Source organism: Calonectris borealis, chromosome 1 (assembly GCF_964195595.1).
Source record: "Calonectris borealis chromosome 1, bCalBor7.hap1.2, whole genome shotgun sequence".
NCBI classification, from domain to species: Eukaryota; Metazoa; Chordata; class Aves; order Procellariiformes; family Procellariidae; genus Calonectris; species Calonectris borealis.
In genome coordinates, this window is record NC_134312.1 from 88928298 (window position 1) to 88945676 (window position 17379).

At 38.9% G+C, this 17379-nt stretch overlaps 1 protein-coding gene across 1 annotated transcript in view; it reads left to right on the plus strand.

Moving 5' to 3' along the window:
- Nucleotides 1–17379, plus strand: part of POLQ (DNA polymerase theta) — a 59500-nt gene that overhangs the window by 8906 nt on the left and 33215 nt on the right. The window contains exons 5-14 of the mRNA XM_075166301.1: nt 2555–2774; nt 4723–4867; nt 4965–5111; nt 6189–6401; nt 9655–9797; nt 11257–11461; nt 12388–12530; nt 14879–15072; nt 15388–15512; nt 17015–17258. Coding sequence (XP_075022402.1) covers nt 2555–2774; nt 4723–4867; nt 4965–5111; nt 6189–6401; nt 9655–9797; nt 11257–11461; nt 12388–12530; nt 14879–15072; nt 15388–15512; nt 17015–17258 — 1779 coding nt within the window. The remainder of the gene's footprint in view (nt 1–2554; nt 2775–4722; nt 4868–4964; nt 5112–6188; nt 6402–9654; nt 9798–11256; nt 11462–12387; nt 12531–14878; nt 15073–15387; nt 15513–17014; nt 17259–17379) is intronic.

Consider the following 17379-nt stretch of genomic DNA (forward strand, 5'->3'; position numbering starts at 1 on the left):
TTTGTTCTCTGGGTGATTGGAAATTTGGGTTAGCTCCAGGGTTTTTATGAGAGTGATGACCTAGACTATTTTGGTTATTAAGGTCTCATCATACCACCTCTCAGGGGCCTGCAGTTGTAGTCAAAACCTCTTTTCCTCATGGTTTTGAATTTGTGTGCTACCATGGGATCCATTCTCTCGGGAAAAGAAATAAGGCTGAAGCTTTCATTTACTTTTTTAGCCTATTTAATTTTTTTAAAAAACTTTGGATTTCTTTTAATGTTTTTGCTAGTGGACTTGCCCTGCTTAATTTTTCAGTGTTTCATGGAATGGGGTATTTATCCTACTGAAACGTTCAGGTATTGTGGAAGAGTAGGCATGTTGTTAACTTGTCAAGGTGAACTGATCAGAAGACTTAAGAGGATGTGCCGGCATCCTGCTTAGTTAGCACTGCTCAGGGTGATCTGTGGTTTCGCTTATAACATGCGATAGCCTAGTGGTTGCATGGTTTCTTGCCTTTAGCACAACTGATTGGACACTGGGGAACAGATTAAATGTTTCAGAACAGCTTTAGAGGCTTTTAAGAATTCAGTATCTAGATCCCCAGCACCAAACTGTCCAGCTGCTCTGTAGTGCCTGAACACAGACAAAGGCAAATGGAGGAGATGGTGTATCGGTCTTCGTAATCTTTACTGGTGGTGCTGAGAGAAGAGTCAAAATCAACTGTTCCCTTAGCACCAAAAGTGAAATTTTGCCAGTTTTCTCCACTGCTTCCTGCCTTGCGAGTCGTACCAGTGCTGGGCTAAGCACAGACTACCTGTTTAGTTCTGGGGGAACTGCCATTTTTACATTGGCTCTCCACCAGACGTTTTAGCCGGTATTTCCCATCCTGATTTCCAGGATTCAGCGATGTTCTGGGTCTAATCACCTCTGGCTTTTTCTCATATTCTCCCTGTAAGTTCTGGAAGCCAGTACACTGGCTTTGCCACTCCTTTTACCTTGGCTTACCATGTATCTACAGCACAGATCCAGGACTGCTCTCTTGCTTTCCTCCCTTGCATTGAAGAAGCAGGAAGGAGAAAACATTTGTCAGGGAAAAAGGGACAGATGCATCAAGGAATGGTCCTGGGACACAATACTTCAGCCTTCACCATATAGGTGCTGGGGCCCAGATCCTTCATCTCTCTGTCATGGTCAAGTTGACAGGGGTTCCCCGTACCACTTACTGACATGAAGGAGGTGGCCATTATTTTTGTTTTGGAATCCACTTGAGATTCCTGGAGTTGAAGACCACTTTTTCTCTCAAACATCCTCCCAAGTCTGTGGTGCTTTTTTTTTTTTTTTTTTTTTTAATTTAATGGGAGCCACTTTATCCAAATTCTTTAAACAGTAGCCAGCCTGACCTATTATCATGAATGAGCAAGTGCTTATAAGAGCTTTCTAAGTGGTTAGGGGGAGGTCCCACTGAAGTATAAGGCTGTGTCTTTGCACCAAGAGAATGTTCTCTGGTGGCTGTTGTCAATGTGGATGTCCTTGCTTCTCCATGAGGCTTTTGCAGACCCAGCCAAAATTCCGCAGCAGATTTTTCTCCTCCCCAGTCAGAGAGACTGTTGTATTTTTTTAATCCTTGAAGATCAAAAGTTGCTTCAGGGGGGGAAATTTGCAACCTAGGTGGGGAAGCTGTACTAGCAAATGCTTGAAGAGCTTGTATAAGAGAGTCTGCCTCTCCACATCTTCCTTATTTCTGTCTTGCCAGTGACTGCACTTTTTTACTCTAGCTTCTGGGTAGTCTTGTTTGCTCTGTGTTGTCTTTGTCAGGACTACCATGATCTTCCAAGAAGGTTCAGGCTGTTTCTGAGCTCACATTGATTTGTCAGACCTTTCTCTTTTTTTAAGTCTCAATTTATGGCTCAGTGCAATGCAAATGAGTAGTTTTTAAACGTAGGCTTAGGAGCATTGTGTGGATGCAAAAGCCTGAATTAAAACGTAAGTTTGGAGATCTAAATTAATGGTTTGTGTTTTCAAGTCTGTTAAGAGTCCATTATTTCTCACTACCTTTAATGGAGCACTTTGAGAACTGAAGCTGCTTTTTTCTTTGTGAACTAAGGGCTTTGGTTCCCAACTTTAGGAATACCTTAGTCTAGTATTATTTGTCCTGAAATTGAAACAAATGGAAGCATTTTAATTAATGCATTTAAACTTAGAAAGACTGCAGTGGAGACTGAACGATTCCTTTATTTCCATGTTTTTGTTAATGGCAAGGAAATAGTTGATTTATTTACTTGTTTTCAGTTTCTCCAAATATGCAGTCAGGTTATGGCTGTTGTTACCTAAAGAAGGTTAAATTTTAGGTTCAAGATGGTAAAAAGTTGAATTATCTTGAATTATCAATGCATGACCTGACATGGTGTTTGCTAAAAATAGTGGCTTGTTTCTTTTTTCAAGAAGTTGAAAAAAATAGCTTTGCACTTTAGACCCCAGACGGAAGTAGATTGAGTTAGTGTTTTTGAATGCTGTTTTCCAGAACAGTAGACTGTGTCGTCACTAACTTTCATTTTCTTTTAACGACTTCTAGACAAGCGAAGCTGACTGGTCCTGGTTTTGGTGGGATACAGATAGTAGGCATGAGTGCTACCCTCCCTAACTTGGGACTCCTAGCCTCATGGTTAGATGCAGAGCTATACTGTACGGATTTTCGCCCTGTGCCCCTCAAGGAGTGGGTGAAAATTGGCAGCAACATTTATGACTCCTCCATGAATTTAGTGCGAGAATTCCAGCCCAAGCTTCAAGTGAAGGTAACAAAACTGAGCAGTGGCTTTGGGATAACACGTTTTGTACAGCTAAAGTTAAAAAGACAGCTACTGGTATGTTTTTTGGTTTGTTTTCTTTTTTTTTTTTTTTAAAAAAAAAAAAGATGACATTCCCAACTTCATTGTTTACTTCATAGATTGTATGCTCAAACTAAGGACAATTTTTTTTGTCTTCTACTGATTTAAACAAAAAACAAAACAAAACACAGTCACGCTCATGAAGTTCTTGAAGTTTCTTGAATCTGACTTGAAGACAAAGTTGACTTTGCAGCTATCTTGTTTCTGAGCACTTGACAGATATAAAGAGTTTGATTGTCCCCTTACCTGCCACCCTATCTTGTGTCCTGGAATCTACTTCACTTTCATAAGTGAAGGTAAGTATTTCCTGGTTAGGCCAAGGAATTTGCATTAATCCTTGGGAGAATATATTTGTATTAAAATCTGGTATTGAACCTGCTTATGTTAAACTGCTAAATGATCCAATTTTGTCAGTGATTAGGAGGCAGATGTCCATCCTGATTCTTCTGAATCCGTTTTCAGTATTTAGCCCTTTTGCGCACTTGTAAAGGGTATGAAAAGTTAAGAGTAACGTACTGTAATGATTTGGAAGGATCAAATGGGTAGAAATGGGAAATTTGCACTTCCTACTTGTAGGTTCCTTTTCTGTGAAGTCTTTGAATGGTGAATTCTTTCCCCAGTCCTTTCAACTGCTTTGTGTAATACTAGTGTAGTAGTTGGACAATATGGGCTGAATGCCAGCAGTATTTTGGAATGTTTTGCACCCAGTTCTCGTTGTGCACAAACATTCTGTTGTCAGTAGCATGGTGGCACAGCAAAAAAAAAAGGATCCTAGAAACAAAAGGAAATATTTGTGACAAGAATATCTGGAGGCTTGCTTTTATGTGCTCATATTGGTGATGAAGGTGATGTTGCATCTCCTTTTCTGGATATTTTTTGAAGTAGTTGCTTTGGATAGGTGCTAAAGTGAGAGAAAGAGCTAAACTAGGCTTATAACTCAACAGTTGAAGGGAGTTGGCCTATTTTATAAGACCAGGTGATCCTCTTGGGCTTGAAATCTATCACTGGACCTTCAGAATTCTGTTCTGTGCCTCAAACTGGATGAGGAAAGGGAACTTGATGACCTCACCACTTCCTGCTGAATTTGGCTGAATCCTTACTGAGCTTTTGATGTGTATATGCAGTTCCTGCCATTGGTCCCCTGTTTTCATTTGCATTTCAGTACTTTTTATTTCTCACCATACGCCTACCTTTTTTCTCTTCCTCCTTTGGCTTGCTTGCTGGAAGAGAATCTGGCTTAGCTAAGCAAAACAGATCAGCTGCAAGAACTCTCTTAGGATCTTAAAACCAAAAAGGCAAGCTGTAACAGTAGGGTTTTGCATGCACATCCATACAAGTATCCATAAAAGCTTTCCACTGTGCTCTGAACACTTGCAATCTTTGGTCAGCAGTGCTTGCTGGGTGCATCTTATTGGGGATGCTCAGACTACTACATCTCATGCTTTTAGTTCAGACATCCTAGCTGATAAGTCTTCCTGAGTTGCCATAGAGCGGTGTTTTCCTTTGGGGCTCTTCTTGGTTGTTCCCCGCAGCTGTTAGCCACAACGTAGAGGTTGCAGTGATTTTTTTTGTGCACTGTGTGGCCTTTATTTTCAGAAACAGATTTATGAAAGCAAGACGTAAAACCTTGGATTTATTCATGGGTAGGTCTAGGGCTGTCCTCAACAATGTGATCATCCTAGTGCTTGGACTTCCTAAAGCAAGACAGAAACTGAGATAACAGTGCTCCATCTTCTTTGTTTGCTCCTCTTTCTGACTTGAAGTAGAAGATTCCTACTGTGACACAGAAGAATGACAACATTTACAAACCCCATTCAGTGTGAGAGTGCATTGAAAATATTTTGTTTTAATTCAGGGAGATGAAGACCATGTTGTGAGCCTGTGCTATGAGACTGTTTGTGATGGCCATTCAGTCCTGCTTTTCTGTCCATCCAAGAACTGGTGTGAGAAGCTGGCAGACATCGTTGCCAGGGAATTCTACAATTTGCAACAGGCTGATAGTAAGAGAAAAGTAGTTAATAGAAGACTGTAGTATGCCCAGTGCCTTTAATGAAAATTATTTTTAGTGGAAACTGTAAAAATATTTTCTCTCTCAAGGTTCTGCAAAAAACTCAGCCCTTTGCCCAGTTGCTGTGGACAGAGAAGGGATCGATGAGGTTCTGGATCAGCTAAAGCGTTCTATCTCAGGCCTGGACTCTGTGCTCCAACGTACTTTGCCATGGGGAGTGGCATTTCATCATGCAGGTATTCCTGAATATCTTGGTCTTGAATTCTGTAATGGTCAAGTCATATGGGTTCTTTCTGGTGTAGTTACTAGCAATTTACCAGTTGCTTTTTGAAGCCTTCTGTAGTTTATGACTGAATTAAAATGCTTTGAGAATCTCACAGTTAAAGGTAAACTTGAAATTCTTTTATTGTGGCTTTAAGTCACTAATTGTTATGATAAATTTTATCTCTGCTGTGTTGGATAACAGCAAATTTTAAAATACAACTTAAAATTCTTTTGTGATATGCCTGAAAAATTAGCTGATTTGCAGCCCACGCATTTTCAAGTTGTCCCTAAAGCTGCCAGAGTATTTCAGAACAATTTTCCTCAACTTAATACTGAAATAGATGAGTAAATAGAAGAAGTATAACAATGAAAATAAAAATAAAAGGAGCATGTGCCGCGAATGCTTCTGGCTAGATCTTTTATTTCTTAATTAAGTAGGTAGTAGTAATGTCAGCTGTTGATCCACTGAGAGAAAGGGCTGACTCTGGAAAAGAGAACAGTAGCTATGGCATTGAATGTGTAGGGGGAATAATTCCAAATGCTTACAGAGTGTGGATTTCTTTCTCAAGAATAAAATTGGCCTGAAGCCCTCAAGGAAATGTAGAAAGATACATATTAGACCTGTAACCTAGAATGGAAATAATGAAGAATGATTCCAGGGTCAGGGTGGCAAATGACTAAATCCTAGTTCCCTACTGTGTTTGTTACATCCAGTTTTCTTCTTTTTATTTTTTTTATTTCTTTACTTATTTACTTGTACTGCATGTGGATATATAGTAAATAGTTGTTCATCTTGCGTACAAGCACTTTAGAAAAGCTAGTTGATAACTATTGCTGTCAATTGAATAATGAAAACTTAATAGTGAATTTTTGCTTCACTTATGGTTCAAAAGAAGTTAACTGAGGTAGTGTTGCGACTGAAGTTCCTAACACCGAATGGCGAATGTTCATTAAGTTTGTTTGTTCTTCCCCTTGCTTGACAGTAATATTATTAGCTCTTAAATGCAGCCTAACCGTTACTGGATTTGCCAAAAGTCATCTCTCCTCAGGTCTTACTTTTGATGAACGGGACATCATTGAAGGAGCCTTTCGCCAGGGCTTGATTAGAGTCCTAGCAGCAACCTCCACGCTCTCATCTGGAGTGAATTTGCCTGCACGCCGAGTGATTATACGAACTCCCATGTTTGGTGGCAAACTGCTGGACATTCTCACTTACAAGCAGATGGCTGGAAGGGCTGGCAGGAAAGGAGTAGACACAGAGGGTAAGTAGAGGCTTTATTAACGTTCTCTAAGAATGGTGTTAACCTGATTAAATCCAGGGCAGTGCTTTGCAATTAGCGACTAATCATGATGAATTCCTTTGGTATTCAGTATGATTAAGTTAATCAAGATGAATTTGTTTGGTATTAATGGAGTAAAAATTGTAATTCATAGGGGATTCTTTTCACTGCATGAGACTGACTTTGGTAAGTAACATGTCAGTTACTTCAGGAACGGGCTGTTTTCTCCTTTGAATTCTTGTTAGCTTCTAGGGCTCTGTTCCTTTGCCTTAATTCTGTGATCCATGGTCAGTTTACTAAAGTGTTACAGTCTCAGTGAGAAAATTTACAGTAAACTCTCATTGGACAGGCCTAAAATGTAAGAAATGCATTTAAAGTCTACAACCATAATTTGACAAACTTCTTCTGTTGTCTGAAGTTCTGATTTGGATTTATTAAACTTAACTTAACCATAACTTTTATGGATCTTGAATGCGGTAATGCGACAGAGAGACAGGGAAATATGAACAGTAGTTCATAGATAATATGGTGTCTTCGTGCATACAGCGGCACTGATTGATGTTCAACAAAATAATCCTGCCTGTTATTTTAATTTGCAATGGAAATTTATCTTCATGGATGATACTTGGAAAAATTGTATTATACAAGTTTAAACACAGAAAATAAGAAGTTCAACAGAAGCGGGAAGTGGGATTTGCCCTACTGACGGTTTGATTGGTGCTTGCTGGAATCCTATGTAAGCAGACTGTTCTTACATATAACTTTCTATTTTTGCCAGAGTAGCATAGCAACAGAGCATTTTACGACCTATATCCCTGTGAAGTATCCCTATGTGTTAAAGAAAAGGGCAGCTGCATGCTGTATTTTGAAATTTTCCAGACTTTGTCACTTGAGTGTAGCTGGCAGGTGTAAAATTACATTATTCCTTGAAGTTTCTTTTTTTTTTTCCCTTCAAGTTACAATAATTAGTACCCTTTTTTGATAGTTCTGATGTGACTGTGTTTTGCACAGTAAGCAGTTGATTTTATGCTGGTGAGTTTCATGAATGTACCATTTTTTTCCACTCCACAGAATCTTTTGGATGAGAACATAAGCTACATTACCAGCTGCTACTCTTTCACAGAGTGGGGAGACTGGAGAACAGCAACTTCAGCTGGAAAAAATGCCTTATGTGGATATGAAATTCAGCTGACAGACAGAAGATAAATGCTGTTGTGTTGATTTCCTTCACTTCCCCCCTCCCCCAACATTGTAGTGTTGGGATTGTCTCAGGTTTTGATTTTTTAATTTTTTTTTTCTGATTTGATGGAAATTTAAAAACATAATTTTAGAAAATGAAATTGGATTATTTTTGCACTCATCAAAACTGTCATGTTCCCAAGGTGAAATAGGTAAAGCTGTTCAATATCACTGAACAAAAGCTAGAAATATAATAGGACCTTTTTTGCTTTTAATGGAGTTTTATGCCTAGTTAGCCAGAGTCTTCTGGTGTTTGTCTAGTCTGATGCTAACCTAGACTTCCCCTCATCTGAAATGTTCAATAAGGGATCTTAGAACAGCTTAGTTCCTTTTTTCTTTTTTTTTTTTTTTTTTTACTGTTTGTAGGTTGCAGTATTTGGCTTTAAAATGCAACCATTCAGTGGGATCTTGGGAAATGGTTTCCCCCTAGTCTTGAATGACTATCACATAATGTAGAGCCAAGTGGATACCCATCTTCTGTTAGATTTATCACACTGAAGAGTCAAAGTTTTCAGAGGGAATTATAGGTCACATCAGAACCGAAATACAAAATGACTGAACGTTCTTTATTGCTAAGATCAAAATAAGATTTGCTTTCACAAAACAATGCTTACAGGCAGTTTATCTTCTGTACTCTCAGCTCTGGTAAAAGTACATGGTCAACAGATGTCAAAAGTTTCACACATTCTCTGAGCATTTCTTTCATCCTGTAATTCATTGATGTAATCATTTTTAAGCTGTATTCAGTTACTCACCTACACTGCATTTGTGGTATTTATTCTGTTCATTAAATTTAAGTGCAGTTGTGTTTTCATTACCTCTGAAGTTGCTAATTACTGTAGCATTACCACGGCTACGGTTTTATCGTAATTTAACGTTCCCAGAATCTTACTAAGATACCCACTACCAAAATTACTTTGGTGTTCAGACTATGTGCACTTAAATCTTAACAAGTTATCATAAACTTATCATGATATTTACTGTCCAGCTAATCCAAATCTAATGCTCTCTTCTTAGTCAAAGGCAAGCTTGTCCTACCCATAATTCATTTATCCTGTGCCAATTGGCAAAGCTTCTAACTAGCTAGGTCTCCCAGGGACCTAGTTTCTCTGTAACAACTTTGTTGAAAAAATGTTCTTTATGTGACCACATTTTCCATGGTAGTCTGTACTATTTCCATGGGTAGTCTGTACTATTATATCATTAAAGGAATTGGCCCGTTATTTTTATTTTTGTTTCATGGCTCTGGGACCTTTCTTGTCTCCCACAGAATTTCAGTAGTTAGGGATTAACTTAGCAATGTCTGACAGAGAATTTTAAGGTAAGATATATTTAGATGTACTTTGAGTGGAAACCATTCAGGATACTCAAGATTTTTTGTGTGTGTGTGTATATGAAAGTTCAGAGAATGCATAGTTGCTTGGATTAATAACTTTGGATTTCTGAATTACTTTGGTATCTGTGGTATTTCATTTCAGGAGTGGAAGCTGGTTGATTTAACAAACAAACTTAACAAACTGTCAAAGTGCTGTGCAGCTTTTATGTTTTCTTCTTGCTTTTGAAAGTCTTTTCAGTTTAATGATGTAGTGCAGAAGAAAAATTGATGTCACTGTATATTATAGTTCCAGTCAATTCCAGAACAAGAAGCGAGAGTGGTTCAGCAGCAAAGCAGATGCACAGAGAGGCTATGCAAGCCCTTAGCTGCTTTGGCAAGACCCTGACCAGCCTAATATAACCTGAAGTTTGTCCTGCTCTTAGCTTTTAGTTCTTAAGTATTATGCATCTGTGGAGTTCTTACATAGCAATGGATATACACTGTTCAAGGTTGCAAAGGTTTTTATCTTTTTTTTTTATTCAGCTTTTTCAAAAATACCTGCAGTTTTCTGTTCCAATAATATGTCCTTGATGAACTGTATGTAGCTATTACAGTGCTAAGATGCAATACTAAGGTCATTAATGTGGTTTGTTTGGGTTTTGTTTGTTTGTTTTCCTATAGGTGAGAGCATTTTAGTTTGCAAGCCCTCAGAAAGATCAAAAGGAACTGCTCTACTTCAGGGATCTCTCAAGCCTGTTTGCAGTTGTTTGCTTAGAAGAGAAGGGGAAGGTGTTGCTTCTAGCATGAAAAGAGCAATACTTGAGGTACAGGACATGCGGAGAGGAATTAGAACTGTGCTTGCACTCTTGTAATTGTAGGATGGTTTCTTTTGTGACACCATCAAATGTTTTCTGTGCACTTTCTTTTTCTTCTGTTTCCTCTCTTGCCAACCCAAGCAGCTTCAGAAGAAAATCCGTTGGGTCTGCCAGCTTGCTTCAGTATTCAGCATTTTGTTTGGTATGTTTCAGTCTCCGCTTGCTGCAGATCAGGATGTGAGCACAGTCAAACAAGAGTTACTAAGCTTTGCTTTTGCATTTACATATACTCAAACTGCAGGCATAAATAAGTGTAATTCTTAAACTTCATGTGTGACCTCACAGTCTTAACTGGGAGATACTGGTACATCACTGATTCCAGAGGCTTTGTAGACTGAATTAGGCCATAATGACATTTGTAGAACCTTGTAGAGTCCCTTATTTTCCCCCTCAACTTATCTACCTCTTTTGCACAGAAATGATTGAAATTTTGTAAATACATTTTTAGTGAACAAACAGGTATGGTACCCCATTCTCTCCCTCTAGCCTGCCCTCCTCTGTAGGGTTCCTACAGGAGTAAGAAGGGACCAAAAGGGTGTTATTCCACATAGGTGAGCTTATCTCCTTTTCCAAAATTGCTTTTGGGCTTGAATTGAGCTTAGACTTTTTCAATACAGTTCGTTTGCTGTACTATTCCTACCATCTTTTGTGGAAACTGCTGTGATACTTAGACCTTGGTTGTGATTCCATAGATTTTTAATTTTTAGCAGACCAATGGAATTTCTAAATGCATTTGCCTACATAAGAGCTATCAAAAGATGGGGGTTCGTTTCTGGCGGTGTTGCTTTATAACATGAAAAAAATCCATTGAAACCATGAAATAAAGTTTTTGATTAAACACCTTGCTATCCCAAGGAAGACACACGCATGGAAATTACTCACAAGGAAAAAGCAGTTATGTGAAAAACAAAACGAAACCAAAATCCAAGGGGAAAAAAAAATCACTCTCAATCAGGAAAGCAATGATGGGTTATAGCGTTCACATTTATTAAGAGAAAACTTCAGTATGCTGAAGAGCCTTAGGAGAACTCCTCCTTCCTGGTTTGCTTTTTGTCTTCAGAAAATTGCAGTTTGTGTTCTAACCTTTTAAAAGTATTTCACAATGTTGGCTAAGCAAAATGCGTAGGGCTAGTCTCAAATCTAAATTGCTACTATGTGTATGTCCGCTATCAAAATAAGATTTTATAATTCATTTTTTCACATAGCTCAGTTCTTACTTCTACCTAAGGTGTCTAACTTCTTGCCAAGAAAGGGCCTTAAAGGTTGGCAGTTCCTTTGCCTTGTGTTCCCCTCTCGTACTGGTTCTTTAAAACTTAGATATCTGATGGATCAGTCTCTGTGATTCTCTGATCTGATGTTCCATCCTACTGCTTCTCTGGCGATATGAACAAGTAGTTTTCTTCAACAGATCATAGTGGGGGGAGTGGCCAACACTCCAGATGATGTGCAGACCTACGCTTCTTGCACTCTTCTTGCATCCAGCTTGAAAGAAAGCAAGCGAGGAAATGAGAAAGCACAAGACAAAGCACAGACTGGACCTATTGAGACTTGTGTGGCATGGCTGCTGGAAAATGAATTCATTCAGGTTCTGGACTCCGGCAATGATGCAAAAGGTAACATTGGTGTTTTTCCCAGTGATTGCAGTTAGCAGTTTTGAATCAGTAGATCTTCTGCAGCTGGGTAGATGTTCAGTGTAACTTTATAATGAGGACTTCTGTGCATTTTTGTTTTTATTTTAAAGAATCGTGTATCAAGAATTTTTTAGCTTTCTAGAGGGTGTCTTTATACCTGCTTTAACATTTTTTGCATGCACATGTTCTTCTTGGAAGGCCTCTCTCTGCACATCGCCTCTAAGACTGATGCATCCTAGTCTACAAATTCCCAAAATATCTTTAAACAAGGCATACTTCTACTACAGGATTTGTGCATGTTAGCTGTAGACTATGATTTTTGTCTCTCTGAAGAAGAACCAGTACATTCTAAGAGAGCGCAAGTCTCTCTTAGAACTGCTTGGTGTACATGGTTGCACTTTTCCCTGATTTTGGCTATTTTCTTAAAATGGCTAACGATGAGACTCTTACAGTAATAGTAAGAATCCCCATTACAGGTTAATTTGTATCTCTTTTTAAGAAAAGATGATAGGAGATATTTGGTGTACCTAAGAAAGAAATACTCAAAATGATCACTCCTAGGCAGCATGGCAGATGGGATTCTAGTGTTTTTTGTTCAAATAACTATCGCAGCTGTTAGTCCGAGTAGTTAAAGGGATGCAAGCTTGTGATCTGATCTCTGAAAAAGGCTAATTTAGACTTTGGCAAGTCTAAACCTTTTATTGTTTCCATTTTCCTGTCTTCAGAATGGAGAAATAGGTATTTCTTCTTGAAAAAGCAGTTGGGAAAAGTTAGCAGAATTGATATCTATAAAATACATTGCAACCTGAAAATGAGATATAAACTTGCACTTAAACGTTTCTCTATGTGTTTTTGGTTTTTCAGTTGTGTGTTTTGTTTTTTTTTTTTTTTTTTAAAAAAAAAAACAGCAAAGGTTTATCATCCAACACATCTTGGCTCAGCTACTCTTTCCTCTTCTCTTTCACCAACTGAAGCCATGGAAATCTTTGCTGACCTGCAGCGAGCTATGAAAAGCTTTGTTCTGGAGAACGATCTGCATATTGTCTATTTGGTAGGTTCCTCATTCCGTGTTTTGTATTTCGTACTGCCAAAACTAAGGAAAGGAGAGAAAGCACAGTGCAGAGTTCTTGAGGGCTCCATGAACGTAGGGGTTTTTTTTTTGTGGTTTGCTTAGCTCATCCCTCATGAGGAAAAGTTTCTGAATTGAATGTTCTTCAGAACTAGTCTGTTCCCATATTGTGTAGGCATGTCCATCTAAGCCTTTTTGTCACTCCTGACTTCGAAAGATTTGAGAACTTTGTAAGTTTTGGGTGTACGATAATGGTTGAACACTTGACGTTGATGAAACAAATTGGTTTTGTTTTCTGTTTGGGATCAGCAGGCTGCATCTCAGATTACTTTTTGAGCCTCAGAAAACTTTTGAGGTTTTAACATCTATTTTGCCTACAGAAAGCCTCAGAGAACTACGCTGCTTTCTTCCTATGGGTGGGTCTCTCTTGAGTTCAGTAACAGTGAAATTCATCTCTGATTTAGTTTACTTGCCTGGTGATGCTGCCAGGGCTAAAGGACGGAGTGTGATAAATCTTTTGAGGGGAAAGTGTCCCAAAGTTTGTTAAGATTTATGTGCACATACACTTAAAAAGCTAAGCGATGCTATTTAAGACCTTTGGAGAGGAAGCCATGAACCTGTGAAGATTAGTTAGGAAACAAGGCGGAGTTGCAGTGAACATCTCAGGATTCACGGCTGCCAGAGGCCCATCATGCAATCATCATCCAAAATTTGATAGTCGTCTTTAGCCTCCTTAAGTATAAAGTGTATTCTCTTTACCAGGCTGATAAATCAAAGGCGAAATTTGGGCATTGTGCCTGAAAAAAAAAATTCACTCCAGGGAGAATATGCTCACTGTTACAGGAGTTGTTGAGCTAGGGGACAGGGGGAGGCAAGAGATTGAGGGTGCCTGTCTCTGCTTGCTGTGTTCATTAAGCTAGTTATTGACTGACACCGATAGATTTTTTTTTTTTTTTTTTTTTTACTAGTGTCCCATACGTACCCATATCTCTGTTTTAGAGGCCACATTATATTTTGTTCTATTTCTACTAGGTAAGGTGGACTGTTTTGTGTCATGCACCACTGAATTTTTTCCCTGCTTGCAACTCAGGAAAAAAAAAAAGAGGATGAATTTTGTTCATGTTCTGGGGTAGACACAGCAATGGCAATATATTTTTTTACGCTGTACTTTTTAATTGTATTTAAATTGTATTTAAATCAAATACACTGTTGAATAAAATGTTCTTGAGATTCTCTTCCATTAAGCTAGCCTAAACCACTTTCTTGCACGTCTGTTCATTTTCAAGGCTGAAGGTTTGTTTAGTTTTGGTGGTGTGTTTTTTGTTTTTTGTTTGTTTGGTTTGGTTTGGTTTGGGTTTTTTTTGAGTTGTTCTCCATGTGTTCCCTATAGGCTACAGGGAAGTTATCTGCTATAATGCTGCTTAATTCTCTTAGGCTTGAATCTTTTGCTTGTGCAAATATGAGACTGAATTCCAAGATCTTGTATTTTAGGACAGTTGATTGAAACAAGTAAGTATTTGCTAGGCTAGGAAAAGAGTTTTCTTTAAAGAAAAAAAAAACAACAAAAAACCAACAAACAACAAAAGACAATCCCTCACCTTAACTCTTGTTCTTCTCAGCAGACGAAGGGGGCATGGATGATTTACAACTACGTAGGCATCTGGTATTCTGTGTTATGTTAAATGTTCCCCAACAACTGTTAGTTATTTCAAAATACTTATTCTTGCAGTATATCGATACAGATATGAAGACATTTTGCCTCTTCATACTGAAACTGAGTCTGTGCTGACTGAACGATAACAAGTTGGTTTTCTGTCTGAAAGTGTGTGAATGCTCTGGATAGCTTTTTTGTTAGTGTTAATAAAAGCTGAGATTTCTTGTACTCCAGGTAAATGAAACCTTCAGTGAGTTCTGGCAAAATCTATGTTCCGTCCTGCTTTATCAGATGCCGTGGCAGTGGTTAGTGTGGTTGCTAGTGGTTTTAAGAGGCTGATCGATATCTATTCTTTTTGTTGAAAAAAGAATAGTTTTGTTTTGTTAAAGGAGAATAAAAATCTTCTAGTGGCTTGGATTTAGGGAGTAATCCGACACAGATTCCAGATTGTTTAATCATTAGAGTACCCGTATGAGTCAGATCTCAGTACAAATATTAAAAAAAACTGGGTTAGAAGAGCTTTTACTTTCTTCAGGGTACATGGTTATGACTCAGTGCCTCAGAGTAGTGCGTAGGATGCTCTAACCAAATTCCCTAGGCTGTATTTTTATTTACCCAGAGCTCTGTTCTGTTTGTTTCTCTGAAATTGTTTTTTGCATTGTCTTATTTTCTTTAGATCACCCCAGTGTATGAGGATTGGACCACAATTGATTGGTACCAGTTTTTCTGCTTATGGGAGAAGCTGCCTGCCTCAATGAAACGTGTGGCCGAGCTGGTGGGGATTGAAGAAGGCTTTCTGGCTCGCTCTGTAAAGGGCAAAATCATAGCTAAAACAGAGAAACAGCATAGACAAATGGCCATCCACAAAAGGTAGCCACAAATGGGTGTGAATGTGCAAAGACTAGAGGCTATAACGTGGAGGGGAAGGCTCTGTGTCTGTTTTCAGGAACTGGCTCTCTTGCTGGGTAAGCTGATAGCTCAGAGAACCTGGACCTGGTCTGCTCTGGACTGAGAACACTGCTGGCACAAGATGTTTGTGCTGATGTTTTTGGAAGCCATCTTCCCTGTTTCTTTTGTGTGCTATGCGATAGTACCATTTTGTCCTATGCTGTCACAGTGCATTTTGCCATGTACACTAACGTGCCCTGGATGATGATTTTATTTCCATGTTTACTTTTTCTACAGGTTTTTCACCAGTCTTGCCCTTGTGGATTTAATCAGTGAGGTTCCCTTAAGGGATATAACCAAGAAATACGGATGTAGTCGTGGCCAGCTTCAATCCTTGCAGCAGTCTGCTGCCACCTATGCAGGTGGGTTGTCTGGGCAAAAACCCCTCAGGAGTCTTAGGCTAGTCTGTTTTCTTTCCTTCCAGATACGGGGGTAAGACAGCCGCAGTGTGGTACTAACAACTATCAGTCTTGTAAAACCACTTCCAGCTTTATAGCTTACAATCTGTGGTTGCCCCTGCTTTGAGATGGAACCACAGAGTGTGCTGTGGGAAGGGAGCCAGCTGAGTGAAATTAAGCAGTGCTGTAGCATGCTGAGGTCTGTGGAAAACATCTGCGTACTGTGCAGGAATATATTTTGTTCAATACTAAGTATGGAAATTAAGTACAAATCCATTCTGAAGCTTTGCTCTATCAGGAAAGAGTACCTTTCAGCATGCGTAAAGTTTGGGGTCTCTAAGACTTAGCATGAGTTTCTCCTGGTTGCAAAGTTAATTGGCCAGAAAGTGTAAGTTTATAGTTTTCAAAACAGAGTGAGTAGTTTCTGGGTCATTTATCACCAGATAACAAGAGGTCAGATAGCTGTCACCTTTAACTTAACTTCCTTAAGAGGGCTGCGTAGGAGTAGAAGTAACAGCCCATCCTGTGACTGAGATTTTTTTTTTTTCTATTGCCTAAATCCTCAATTACTCCATAAGTGGGTCTTCAATTTTTAAGACAGTTTTAGCTCAACTTTATGTGTGGGTTGCAGCATGAGTCAAAGCCCCAAAATGAAAAGGTCACGCCAACTGATGCAGAGTAGTTTAAATTAATTCTGGTAGTATAAATAACTTTTTGTTGTAGCAGTTTCATAATTCTCTATTCCCAGTGTTAATCATTTTCAGCAATCAGGTAGATCAGTGCAGGAACAAAAGTAATTTGGGAAGTAAAATGAACTGTTGACATGATGTAGAGTTAAGAGAGATGATAAGTTATATGCTATAATCACTATAAAAATAGTGAAGGATGCCATGTCTTCCAGTTATTTTCATATTCTGTAGATGCAATGTGTGAGTAATAAACTGTCTTTCCCTGCTCTTTTCCTTCTCCCATGTGTTGGGGACTGCAGTTGTAGCCTTTATCACAGGCTTTGCTACCTCCTGTGGTACTCTCAGTAACTGAAGTTCTGCAGGCCAAGTTCTGATCTTACGGACATCAGTGCCAGCTTTCCTCAAAGATCTGTGGCTTCTCTTAGTGCTTCTCATCACTATTTTTTCTGTCGTCTTTTCTTCAGTGTGTTTGGCTCGTAAGAATCCTGTTACAGGATATGCATGTGCTTCACACTTTCAAGATTAGCGTCTTTGGAAAAGCACTTGTTATTCAGAATTTCTACCTCACCACTGATAAACTAGTTAATTCTAGATTAGGTTGAGTTCTGTGAGACCAGCTCCCAGTCATAGTTATAATAAACATGAATTAGTTTCTATAAGTAATGGGAAGGTGAGAAATGTAAAGTGAATGTCTATTCAAATGAGGGGGGAAAAATGGATCCAACATAGTAGAACTGGAGCTGGAGTTAAAACATTGATGTAACTTCTGTGTTCCAGGAATGGTAACGGTTTTCTGTAATCGACTGGGCTGGCACAACATGGAGCTGTTGCTCTCTCAGTTCCAGAGCCGCCTCACTTTTGGGGTTCATAGGGAGCTTTGTGACCTGGTACGAGTGTCTTTGCTGAATGCATGTCGTGCTAGGATGCTCTACAATTCTGGCTTTGTCACAGTGGCTGATCTTGCTAAAGCCAGTCCTGATGATGTGGCAACTGCTCTGAAGAATTCAGTACCATTCAAAAGGTGAGAAATCAGTAAGTCTAGAAGTCAAGTAAAGGAGTTTGTAAGGTGAAGGATTACAGGATGAAATCTGTAATTAAATACGGCAACCTTTTGGGACTTGGTGCCAAACGTTAGTTAGAAA